The 13462-nt window shown below is 40.0% G+C and overlaps 1 protein-coding gene across 7 annotated transcripts in view; it reads right to left on the reverse strand.

The window, feature by feature from the left end:
* The window catches only part of RGS7 (regulator of G protein signaling 7), a 371486-nt gene that overhangs the window by 87477 nt on the left and 270547 nt on the right, over nt 1–13462 (reverse strand). For all 7 annotated transcript variants that reach the window (XM_021064377.1, XM_021064375.1, XM_021064373.1 and 4 more), the window contains 2 exons: nt 8347–8453; nt 2739–2790 (listed from right to left, as the gene is read on the reverse strand). In XM_021064377.1, the coding sequence (XP_020920036.1) occupies nt 2739–2790; nt 8347–8453 (159 nt within the window). The remainder of the gene's footprint in view (nt 1–2738; nt 2791–8346; nt 8454–13462) is intronic.

A 13462-nucleotide genomic window follows, 5' to 3' on the forward strand; every position in this document is an offset into this window, starting at 1 on the left:
ATGTAAGGATAACCTGACCCCCTTGCTGTACAGTGGGAAAATAAAAAAAATATTAAAAAAATAAAAAATAAAATAAAATAAACAAAATAAATACAAATGTTAAAAAAAAAAGAATGGTGTTTGTATAGATATGTAGCCCTTTATTAGCTTGTCCTCGTCATTAGGCACGATCTACATACTTACTTTTCTACAAAACCAAGGTAACCAATGAAAAAGTGTCTCTCCATGCAAACTAACCCATAGAGGTTTATGTTCTGCAGAAGCTATCTAGTAGGTATGGAATAAAAGAAACCATTCTTTGAACGTGCTTTAAGCAGCAAACTCCTGCCTGCCCCAGGCTGTCTTAGGAAAGACAGCCTGAGTAACCACTATGCTTCGGGCCTCACAACGACAGCACAGCATCAACATCCTCTTTCGAAGCAAAGGTCCGGGCTTTAAAAGCATTCTTTAACCAACAGTAGGAAATTCAAAGTTGGATAATTTGAATTGCTGCTATAATTTATTTGTACCTAAAAAGAAAAATCATAGAAGGCAAAGCACCGTTGCCTGGAGCGAAGGTGCAGTATTATTTCTTCCTCTCAGGTTTTTTTTTTCCATAACCTCCTACTGAATGATTATTTTATGCTTCACCTGCATATAACCCAAGCAAATAAGAAATAAACAGGTATATGTTTATTCCAGAGGAAAAAACAAGTATACCAATAAAGGCTATGCCCATTTTTAGTTAAGAATGGCAGGCTCTCCAGGTTTGGGGAGACAGCTGAGAAGAGGACAGCCTCTGAAATGGACCTAATAAGAGAGAATGTGAAACTGAATGAGACTCATAATTTTGAGACAACCGGCTTGGAGGGATGTTATGTATGATTTCTGTGCGAACGATGCCATCTCCTCAGGCTTATCACTGCGCCATTCATCCACTCTTAGGTCTGAAACATGAATCATGACTGGAGCGCTACCATGTTTATGAAAAACATGAAAGATACGAGAAAACATTAAGCATGAGAACACAGGCAATAACCTGCCAGGCAATAATGACGATGAGTGAAAACAATTTTGACTCAGCAAGTGTGAGAGGGGCAATGCCAGTTTTCTTGGGCATATTAATCTGGATTTCAGCAAGTTTAGAAAGGACTGTTATTTCCGTTTGAAAAGTGAGTGGACTAAAGCTCAGAAGTGCTACACGCCTCGCTCAAAGCCCCATGTTGGTGTGTTGTTGTGACACTCTCAGGTCTGTCTGTCTCCAACACCTGGGTTTTTCTCCATGAGCCCCTTCTCAGCGGTCGTGTTTCCTCCTTTAGAATTACACACTCTGTGGTGAAATAATTCTAGACTATCACCCAGGATCCCAGGTTGAACACAATACTCTACCAAGTTCTCCAACCCAGATCCGCAAACCAGAAGATTTTTTTTTTATAATTAACTTCTTTCCGAGTGCCTCAGTTTTGAAGAATGTGTGCTTGGATTAAAAAAAAAAAGATCAACATTCCCGCTACTGGAAAGGAACCATGTATTCTCTCTATTAAATGCTACATATTCTGATTTTTAGATTGTCTTCTGTAAGTTATGTTATTTGAATCTGTGGTTGGCACTTGACTACCTTGGATGCACTGAAATTCAAATCTCTGAAATGACAAAAAATGGACAAGTCCACTGGTTTTCGATGGACTTTGCTATGGCTTTCTTACAAAATTCTTCTCCAGGAGGAATGAAAAAGAAAGCCAGGCTGCCATGAAGTTTCTGTGTCTGAGGATGCTCGCCCTCTGTCTCATGCCTTCTCTGCCTTGTTTCCTGAAAAATCTCGCCCTTCTTTCAACCCCAACTCCAAGGCTCTCAGGTCTTTGTGTGAAATCAAATGGAAGCCCTCAAATTCACTCTCTCATTCTTTTAAGCTTTCCTGTGCTTTATGCATACCACTGTCATAGTCACAAAGCACGTCACAGAAACACCTTCTGCATGATTCGCATATCTCACCTGGCTGTGCAGTACCCAGCAGTGTAGACGAAACCTGTCTCTCTGTTTCTCAGCACCGACTATAGCACTTTGCATTGGAACAAATCCTCAATAAGTAGCAGTAGAAATGGCATTTAAAATCCATACCACATTATCTTTGAAAACTGTAGCCTTCAGGAAAACGTGAGAGGAGTTACTTATTAGGGGCGTATTTCCTTGAAGAGCTTCACTAAAATCATGGTTGTTGGACTGAATTCATTCCACGCTGACTGAAGGTGATTCACTATGATTCAACTTCCTGGTGCTTCTTCGCTTCTGCTTACAACTGGCCTTTGCATGTTTAACACACCCTTCTGCTTAGAGAGTCACAGGAAAGGCCTCAAATAGCGGTGAGGAAAACAGGGGCAGGAAAGGCAAGGGACTTAGGACACGCCACCCAGCCACGTGGGCGGGGCGAGCTGAATCTCTGTCTCTCTGAGCCCTGTCCTTACTCCTTCTAGTAAACCAAGGAGCTACAGAAAAAATAATAATTTTCAGCTTGTTTATAGCTCTTCAATCGGTTCAGAAGACAATATTTTTTAATAGTCACGGGGAACTTTTAAACCATTATAACACAGGAAATCTGCCCCTGGGTTTGGTGATTTTTTCCAAAAAAGGCCAATCCTAATTCAATGTTAGAAATCCTAGTCCCAGAGTGAGAAGTGCGTTTCCTTCCTCTGCGAAGGAAAGCACGTGTTCGCCCACGCACACTGGCTGTCAGTTATAAGATGAGGAGACATTGTACTGACCGTAGTCTGTGTTTTCTGGCTCCCAACAATTTGATGGCCAAAAATAGGGTGTCTGTGGAATGAAAAGAAATGGAACTTAGTTGTTAAGCACAAAAACAATTAGTGGAGTTCCTGGTTTATGCACTGTGTTTATCTTCTGCAATTAGCTGGAATAGTTGGCTAAGGATATTTTATAACCCAGAAAAAGGATCCAGAGAAACACGGAGAGGTGTTTCTTTTACATGCACTTCCCCAAACCACTGCTCAGCCTCCAAACACGTGCAGCACCAGCAGGTATTTAAAAGGGTGTACAGATGCTACAATTGTATGTCATCTGATGGAAAGGTAAAAGAATTGATCGCATTATTGAAACAAAAGTGTTAATCCACAAAGACTGAAGGCAGAGTATCACATTCAGTAAGACTCATGATCATGTATCTCGTCGCTGCCCTCAGCAGACCTTGGGCAAACATCTGAATCTGCCCTTCAGGCGGGGCCATCATTTGCCTGGTTCTATTAATCTATAACACAGCTCTCAAAACTTTATCCAGTTAAGATTAAAATAACCTTCTCTCCCCCAATTAAAATATTTCTTTACTTTTTTTTTTCTTCAGCCACCCTGCAGCATATGGAGTTCCCGGGGCAGGGATCAGATCCTAAGTTGCAGCTGTGGCAATGCCAGACCCTCGACTTGCTGTGCCAGGCTAGGATCGAACCTGTGTCCCAGCGCCCCCAGGTGCCTCCGATCACACTGCGCCACAGCGGGAACTCCCCAAAATATTTCTTCATAGAGTCACTTATTGCTCTAAATTTTTAAACTGCATAAATCATTAAAAAAAACTAATGATGTCTTAGTTAATTGCTTAACAATAGGCAGAAATATGATTCCGTGGAACTCTAGAAACCGACCGATGAAACTACGGAGAAAATGTCTGATCAGGAAACCCAGTTATTATCTTTGGCATGTTATAATTTCCAAGAGGGATTTTCTAGCTCTTCTGGCTGGACACACACAGCTCCAGACTCTGAGGAAACTCCATGACCACCTGTCTGCTCTTTCAACTGCTTCCTTGGATGACGATGGCTCTGCGATTCAATGGAATAATGACTGCAGACATCAGCCTTGTGGGCTTGATTGTGTTTGTTAGTCAATTATGTTAAAACTCTGCATGAAATAAGCCTATCTGGGGTCATCTATGCTTATCTGTTTGACGCTTCTACCTTCTGGAAGAGAGCCTCTCAAGGAGGGGCAGAGAATATTTGGGGAGAACTGTTTGCATCTCTGAGGTCTCCTGAACTGTTCAGGACATCCAGGGATCTGATTTATCCTCTACCATTAGGGAATTGCTCCAGTATCATAAAGAAAGTGAAACGCTATTTTGTACACATGCGAACTAAGCGACAGAAGAACTTTAGAGGGTAAAAGCTGAAACACTAGATAAAAGGGGATATCAAGGCTTTATACAGTACCCCCTCCTCTGCACTGAAGCCCACCTAACTCCTTGGGAGATGAGTGTAGACCGTAAAATTAGGTCACTACTCGAGGGGAACCATAGAGAAACTAAGTAGTTAACATCTTCTCTTCATGTAGGCTGCTAGTTATTTTTTTTTTATTTTTTATTTTTTTATTTTTAGGGAGGGCCACACGTGTAGCATGTGGAGGTTCCCAGGGTAGGGGTCGGATCAGAGCTGCAGTTGCCAGCCTACACTACAGCCACAGCAATGCCAGATCTGAGCCGCGTCTGCGACCTACACCATGGCTCATGGCAACACCAGATCCTTAATCCACTGAGCAGGGTCAGGGATCCAACCCACATCCTCATGGAGACTTGTCGGGTTCATAACCCACTGAGCCACAAGGGGAAGTCCAAGGCTGCTAGTTTTTGAGATACTCTCCATAGAATTCATTATTCTCTTTGGATTGCTTCTTTATTTGGGGAGACTCTGTGTGTGTGAGAGAAAGCAGGTGCACACATATCTTTATCTAATTGTTAAAACACTCTAGTCCAACTGATCAGACATACACTTTTTTTCTCTAACCACAAGGAATGTTTTTAGCTTCCTTCTTACAATTTTTTTAATCGTTTACTTTAGTGAAAATTTCCTGACTGTAAAAACAAATAAATGAAGCTTTTTTATCCTATGACATTATGTGGAAATGACGTAAAACCAATATGCTTCACTAATATTGCAAGATTTTTTTCTAGGAAAAATATTTTGATTTACGCTAAAAGACAACTTAAAGAATAACAAACCCTTATAGTTTGCTGAAATTTAAAAAATTTACTTTTACAGTTCAATTGGACTTTAGGACACTGTAATGTATGAGTTTCTATGCTTTTCAGAGTTGCTTCTTTAGCTCTGATAAAATTGATTCAGAACTGTCTAGCCATCACTCAGTAATCTTTGGCCCATGTACTAATGTGATGAAAGTCATGAAATCGACCTGGATAATCATGCCAGATCTCAAGTTCAGTTAGCTAAGACAGGATAATTAGACAACTGCAAGTTTACAGTAAATACAAAAACTACGATAGAAAAATTGAGAGAAATTTACACACTGTGGCTTGCCAGTGAAATTAAATTAAGAGTTCTGTTCTCGGGAGTTCCCGTCATGGCTCAGCGGTTAGCAAACCCAACTAGCATCCATGAGGATGCAGGTCTGATCCCTCACCTCGCTCAGTGGGTTAAGGATCTGGCTTGCCATGAGCTGTGGTGTAGGCTGGTGGCTACAGCTCGATTGGACCCTAAACTGGCAACCTCCATATGCCAAGGGTGTGGCGCTAAAAAGACAAAATAAAAATGAGTTCTGTTCTCAAACTCATGCCCTGAGGCTTCCTCAGATTCCCAGTGATGGTCAGAATCTTAGTCATTCACTGGAGGAATTGTAAACATAACAGTGCCAGCTCCCTATTTTAATTCATGATATTTAAAATCCTTCCAGGGAGCTGAATTTCAGTTCAATGTAATAAACTTAATGCTGCTTGGAACCAACAGGAAAAGGGAAGTGAACACTTTGAACAATACTGTGTTTTCTATTATTACAGCTGTTCAAATGCAGGGAGTTCCCGCTGTAGCACAGTGGAAACAAACCGACTAGTATCCAGGAGGAGGCGGTTGGATCCCTGGCCTCACTCAGTGGGTTAAGTACCTAGTATTGCTGTGAGCTGGGGTGTAAGTTGCAGATGTGGCTTGGATCTGGCATTGCTGTGGCTGTGGTGTAGGCCAGCAGCTGTAGCTCTGATTCCACCCCTAGCCTGGGAACCTCCATGTGCTGCAGGTGCGACCCTAAAAAATATATATATATGTACACATACGGACTGATTTAATGCCTTGGTAGACACTGTAAGAGGAATTCAATTATCCTTTTCTTTTCCAAGGTTTTAAGGTTGTACGTTTATTAGTTTCACAAATATATCATATTTATATCCTATTTTGAATGTGGCTGTCATTAAAATATTTGCCATTTAATATTCAGCATTAATTAATGTACTTTAAAGGATTATCGACCTACCATCTATTTAGGCACAGCGAATGTGATAATCTTTTGCCTATGCTTAGATGTAAATTAATGTGATTAATTTATCTTTCACCCCCCACTCCCTTGCTTTCCTCTGAAGCTCTTACAAAACAATCTCTTCTTTTTTCAGAATTCAGGGCGGGCCCTTCCTAGCTTTGCTCACCCTTGACCCAAAGGCATGACTAAGATATTAAAACCTTGTCTGCCTACGAACTTCAGGCTGGGAATGCTAAGAGCAGAGTTACAGGTTGCAAATGATGCTAACTCAAGATATTACCACTAATTTGGGGTCGTGTCTCAGCTTCCTTCGTTTTGAGGGAAATTTTTGAATCATTTCATTGTCAAGAGATAGACTATATTCAATGCTTCAGTGCTCTCTTATAGATGTTATTTGATACTTTACTGTAATACTGATAGCAAAAATGGGTAAACGTTGGTATTTTTGTTTAAAAAGAAACTTTCATTTGAATTTGTAAGATTTTATTAGGCCTAATGTTTAGTTATAGTCTTATATGAAAAACTTGTATAAGAAAATATGATTTTTATGGAAAGTGTAAAGCTGCAATAGCAAAGTAACCTCTTTAAAAAAAACCAAAAAGTGTCGGTAACACATAAAGATTTGTCTGCTCATCACTAATAATTTTTATTAAAATAAAAAATAGGATCACGAGTTACTCTAACTTACTAATACACTGTTTTGAACTACCATTACTTGAGCTGTAGAAAGGATAAAGCTCCATTCTTTTAAAATAAAATGATTTAACTCATTTAAATTGCTTGCCTACTTCGGTCAGTATCATAATTTCAGGCAATTCCTTTATTTCCTAGGTATTTAGTGCAAAAAGTCCTATGATTATTTGCCTCCGATAGGAGAGTCTTACGGAGGTGGCAGTAAGACTGTCTAGGAGGCCAGGGATCTTTGAGAATAAGCTTTTTATTATATACAATATTTTAATTTTTATTATAAAAGAGGGAATATTTCCTCTGCTCTCAATTTCCTCATGCAAGTTCTTGGCACACAAACTACTATTCGGTCACTTATTTAGATACAGAATATCTAATAATTAAGAACTAGTGGGAAGAATGATCCAATGTCTGAAAGTTGGACAATGGGGAGAATCCTCTGAAAATACTTAGGGCTAGAATGCTGGCGTTACATATGCCTTAATTTCACAGGCTAGAATCCACTGGTCAGTTACTAATGAACCAGCGCGTCTAGGGGAAGGCAGACACACCTCAGGTAAGTCCCTGTAAACTCAAGCGTTGGCTGCCTGTTCAGTGACTGAAAGGAGGGCTCACGGTCAGTTCCTGAAAGAATGAAGGAATTCCAATGAGGTCATTGGAAAATGACCTCGAACAACACTTGTCAGTTATCTAAGGTTTCCTCCTGCCTCGGATGCATCTACACACGCAAAGCATCATGCGTGTCAGACATGCAGAGGATTTGCATTTATTGCTAAATTCTACCCCGGAGCGTCAAGCTTTCCCATGACTTTTCTTGGGCTGCAGTGACTCTGGATCTCGCAGGGTCCAGAGCATAATAAACTTAGTGACATCTCTCATCTTCCTTCCTAGCAGGTAAACGTAACTTACAAATGACCTCTCTCATCTTCTGAATTCCATGAAATCACTCTCTGACGTTTTCTAAAGCTTTTTATATAAAATATAACTTCAATCATCACACATGTAACTTTCACAAATCATTCATTAGTTATATTCTAACTAGCTTGAGTAAAATAATCATAATTTCAAAATTTCTGTGAGAAACAATGAAAATGCAGACTTACATTTTACTGTTAAATACTTTTTTTTTTTTTTTTTTGTCGTCTTTTTGCCATTTCTTGGGCCGCTCCCATGGCATATGGAGGTTCCCAGGCTAGGGGTCTTATCGGAGCTGTAACTACCAGCCTATGCCACAGCCACAGCCACAGCCACAGCAACGAGGGATCCGAGCCGCGTCTGCGACCTACACCACAGCTCACAGCAACGCCGGATCCTTAACCCACTGAGCAAGGGCAGGGATCGAACCAGCATCCTCATGGTTCCTAGTCGGATTCGTTAACCACTGCGCCACGACGGGAACTCCTAAAATACTTTTATCAAACTTACTTGAAATCGGTAAAAGGTGCCATCATCCTTGAGCGTGAGGACGTGGTCTGAGATCGGAAAGAAGTAGCCGTGGGCAGACATCAGTGTTCCCAAATGGAGCGCCTCCACTGGTTCATGAAAACAAACAAAAACACAAAGAAAAACTCTCTTAAAAACTGTTGATTTACAGGCGTGCAGAATTTGATCTCGTTCTTCTTTGAGCACTTCCTCGTATTGGAACTCTTAGCATCCCCCTGTTATTAACTATCCCAATCGACCCCACATGCTCAATCGAGTTCCTCCCTGCATAAAATGTTCTTTTTCTACAAAGGAGGACTTTTCACAATTATATATTATTTCATCGACTATATATATTTAATATCTATAGTTTCATCATTTATATATCCTTTTAGTTCAAAGTCAAGACCTCTCAAAGCCTGTGCAGCTTATATCTCCACATATTCCGTGATTCTTCTTAAAGCTCAGGAAGTAGTGTGATGTCATGGGGGGAATAAAGCCTTTGGAGACACCCACCAGCTTTTCTTACTTAAATTCTCTGTGCTTTCCCATCCATTAACAAAGATAATAACCCCACTGTGCTGGCAGAGTTGGTACGAAAATCAAATAAGAATGTATATATGTATGAAGAAGTGAAATGGTACCCCATGCATAGTAGACACTCAACCGATGGTAGCTCCTGTGTTTCAGCTTCATACACGGAATGATTTTTACTTTTCGCCCAAGGACTTTCAGAAAATCCACTTCCATAAATTTGCCTTCAGCGAGGTAAAGTATGGGAAGACGGCAGTTCTAAATAGCATCAGCCAGTGACATTTTCTTTTTGTGGATGATTTTTACAAACTTAGAATGGCAAGAGGATCTATGGAGAATGCTAGCCTGCAATGATGAGCAGGTGCTTACAGCCTCATTCACGCTCAGAATCCCTGGGTACTGCCGTCGTTAGCACTGAGCAGAGCAACGTATTACATCTGCTTGAGATTTCCATCTATACTGTTAAAAGCATCTGTATTCATTTTACTCCACCGTCGGTGGCCTAGGAAAATATTATTAGCACTACTTTCCAAAAGAAAAATAGAATTATGGCACATGAGGGAGTGTGCAGAGTATATGTGGAAGAAAGGAAGAGTGAGATGTCCCGAAAGATGAGTAGCAGAAAGCGTCTGAACTCTAAGCACAGGAAAGAGCATGACTAAAATGAAATAAAGAAACATCAAAAAGAGTTGGGTGCTAATGTGTTGTGAGGATTAGAAAAACATAGTGAAAATGCATATAGTAAAAGAAGCTGTAGAAAATCAGAAGCATAATCACATAAACTTTTTGCATTCAATAGATACTAACTATATCTGGAAATTATACATTTTCGAGGGCAAGATGGATGTCTGCAGGTTTTTTTTCATATAGCACGACCATGGTTAGGGCTGGCCGATGAGAATAATACTGAATTAACCAGTCAGCTACCTTCCTGTATTTGAGGCACAATATGGCATTTTTGTTTGATTTGATGCAACCCTCCAAGAGATTCTCATGCTCCACTTTATTAACAAGGAAAATTGGTTTCAGAGGTTTTAAAATGTATCGATAAGATAAATTTTAGTTTCTACATGACCCACACAGATTGATGTAGAGGTCAAACCAAAACATTTAACCTAATATGTAACTGAACATCTAATGAACCTTATAAAATGATTTCCAGGGCATTGGTCAAACAGTAATCTGGAGAGATTGAGATTATGGAAGTTACATGATCTGTCAGAGCCCTCCAGAGAACACGGCTCCAGCACAGGATGAATGTTTCCATGAAAAATCCGGGAGTCAGGGTGAATTCTGAGCTTCATTTTAGCCTGTAAGCTTGACACTTAGCATAGCACTAGCAAAGGTAGCTGTTGAATCAATATTTGCTGAATGAGTAAGTAAATGTACAAAGAAGTGACCCAAATGGGACATGAAAAACAGTACTGCATGAAAAAATACTATTTTTTGTTGTGATGATGAACAGCTTATTAAGCTCTGCCATGATAATGCAGATGTACATAATATCTTTTCAAAATACTTTTAAAGCTTTTTTTTTTTGTCTTTTTGCCATTTCTTGGGCCACTCCTCGGCATATGGAGGTTCCCAGGCTAGGGGTCGAATTGGAGCTGTAGCTGCCAGCCTACAGCAGGGCCGCAGCAATGTGGGATCCGAGCAGCATCTGCAACCTATACCACAGCTCACGGCAATGCCAGATCCTTAACCCACTGATCAAGGGCAGAGGTCGAACCTGCAACCTCATGGTTCCTAGTCAGATTCGTTAACCACTGCGCCACGACGGGAACTCCCTTTTAAAGCTTTTGAGGTGGACTGCTGTAGGTGTCTTATGATGGGAAAAGATGACAGTGATATAAATGGGATAAATGCCACTAAGAGATCCTAGAATGGGCTTGGGGACTTTTCTCAAGGTTGAAATATTTATTTTTTTTTCTTAAGATAACTACATATGTTTTAACTCTAACTGCAAATATAATAACATGTTTTATAAAATCAAGGAAATACAGGTACACACAAAAATGCAGATAAAGCAACAGTAGAACATTTAAATCACCTCTATTCCCACAACATATTTTGGGCATGACCTCACAGTTTTATTTGGGGCACATGATTGTTATGTGTATATATAGAAAACACACTCTTTTTTTTTTTTTAACAAAAAGCTTTAAAAAAATTACTGTCCACCTTGGAGATTTTTTTCTAGGCAATGAAATATTTTTTCTTTTAAATTTTTTTTTTTTGAAATGTTACTGGAGTCTAGTCGACTTACAATCAATGTGGTAGGAGTTACAGGTGTAGAGCAAAGTGATTCCATTCTTTTTTCCCCACATAGGTTATCACACACGATTGAGGAGACTTCCCTGTGCGCTACAGGGAGGTTCTTGTTAATTCCCTGTTTTATGCAGGAGTGTGTATGTGTCATTCCCATCCTTCTAAGACATCTTAAGGGTGAACTGTTTATTGTAAAAAACATGAAATGAACCCTTCCCCATGGTCCAGCTGCTCCTGCATCTCAGCGCAGCCTTCATCTAAGAAGAGCCTGGAGGACCACTGATGGTCTTGGAACAAAGCGTTGAAAGAATTTAATGGGTATCTGTCAAAATCACCTCCCCGTGACGGCACACCAGATGGCCCACGACAGTACACCTTTCAGCAAAATAATGACTGAGGAATCTTCTTATAGACGTGTCATTCGCATCACCCTCACAGCTAAACAAAGTTCAACAACAAACTTACCATAAGACTCCAGTTTATTTTGCATTTGGACATTCAAGACATGAACAAACAGAGGAGTAAAAATCCATCTCTAAACAACTGTGATTAGGTGAGCAGATTCGTGCAGCTTTGTTAAGCCTGGTGAACTCAACACATAACTTCACCTCAAACCCTGAAGCAAGAGACTATCAGAGTCCTTTAAAAGCAAAAGGTGGGAGTTCCCATCATGGTGCAGTGGAAATGAATCCGACTAGTATCCATGAGGATGTGGGTTTGACCCCTGGTTGCGCTCAGTGGGTTAAGGACCTGGTGTTGCTGTGGCTGTGATGTAGGCCAGCAGCCACAGCTCCAATTGGATCCCTAGCCTGTGAACTTTCATGTGCTGCAGGTGTGGCCCTAAAAAAAAAAAAAAAAAAAAAGCAAAAGGAATATTCTACATGGTGTTATTTGCTTCCGAACCACAACTACTTCAGAAAGTTAACAGGATGAAAAGCACACTACAAAGAGGCCAGTGTTGTTTAATTTTGTATTCTTCCATATGTAGAAATATGTGTTTCTCTGTTCAGTTCTTTATTTATAACACATTGTGAAAACTCAGTAACATTTTCTTTATCCAGGGGTCCTACTGCTCGCAGCATCAGCTCCTCCTAAATACAGCCTATAATTCTACAGTGATTGAACAATGCCTCCGATTCAAGAAAATAATAAAAAATATTTCACTAAATCTTACATTTTTATTCCTGTCATGCATTTTTACGTTTATTTTATGTGGGTATCCTAGCAAATGTGATTGTTTCAGTATCAACACAGCATATCTAATGCAGCGAATATGTTTAGTGTATGGAGAGAGGTATTTTAGAAGAAAATCCAGTCAAAAGAGAGTACTGAGAGTTACAGGGCAGAACAGTCTAGTTGCCTCATAGCAGCAGGTGTGACATGTTTGGGAATCATTAAGAATGAAGAGTGATGCGGACATGTTTAAAAAGAGACAGACCTACGTGATCTGGACGTGGACAAGTGGTTTAAGATCGATGCTATCTGGTAACTATACGATACCAGGATGTTCATTTCACTGATACAGTACATCCCTCTGTACAGCTATAGTTCCCATCCTTGTGCAAAATGAGCTGCACTTCAACAAAATTCTGTTTTATTTATATGTGTGAAAGGTGCATAGCATAGTTATTTAGATGAGAGAAAATCCACACAGAGTTTATCAAGAATAGTGTAGGCAACTATAAGACTCATAAGAGCCAAGGCAACAACCCATTTCAGTGGGAACAACAGTCTCTCTAAAATTTGGCCTCTGCTTCTCAGACTACCACGCAGAAGCAGACATTCAGTCTTAAACCTGCTGTGCAGTAGAAAATGGACAGAACGCTACAAAGCAGCTATAATGGAAAAAACAAAAATCACTATAAAAATAATAAGAAGAAATACTCTTCTGTATCTATGGCACTTTGAGAAATGATATTCTTTGGAAATCAGTAGTTTCCTGGTTGTCAACGACTGTGCCAATGTGTATTTTTTTTTTTTTTTTTAGCACTGGGATCTTGTTTCTGGTGCCATAGTTTATAAAGTCAGGGATGCCACGGAGCGGAGCCTGAAAGGTAAAACTGACAAGGCTGTGGCTTCCTTTCCCGGTAATTAATCTCCTCTTTTCTCCAAGAATTCAATGTCGTTGGGAGCTGCTCCATCTTTAAGTATTTGTGTTAATCCTGCCTGGGCTGAAAGGATATGTATTTTGAAAGATCACATACCAAATGAGCAGGATACATACACGGACATTTTTTTTGTACAGAATTATAACTGTGTTTTCCAGTGCCGTGGCCTTATAAAGTTAGCTCAAAATGAGGAAAAGCAAAAACTTTGC

This window comes from Sus scrofa, chromosome 10 (genome assembly GCF_000003025.6).
Source record: "Sus scrofa isolate TJ Tabasco breed Duroc chromosome 10, Sscrofa11.1, whole genome shotgun sequence".
Classification (NCBI taxonomy): Eukaryota; Metazoa; Chordata; class Mammalia; order Artiodactyla; family Suidae; genus Sus; species Sus scrofa.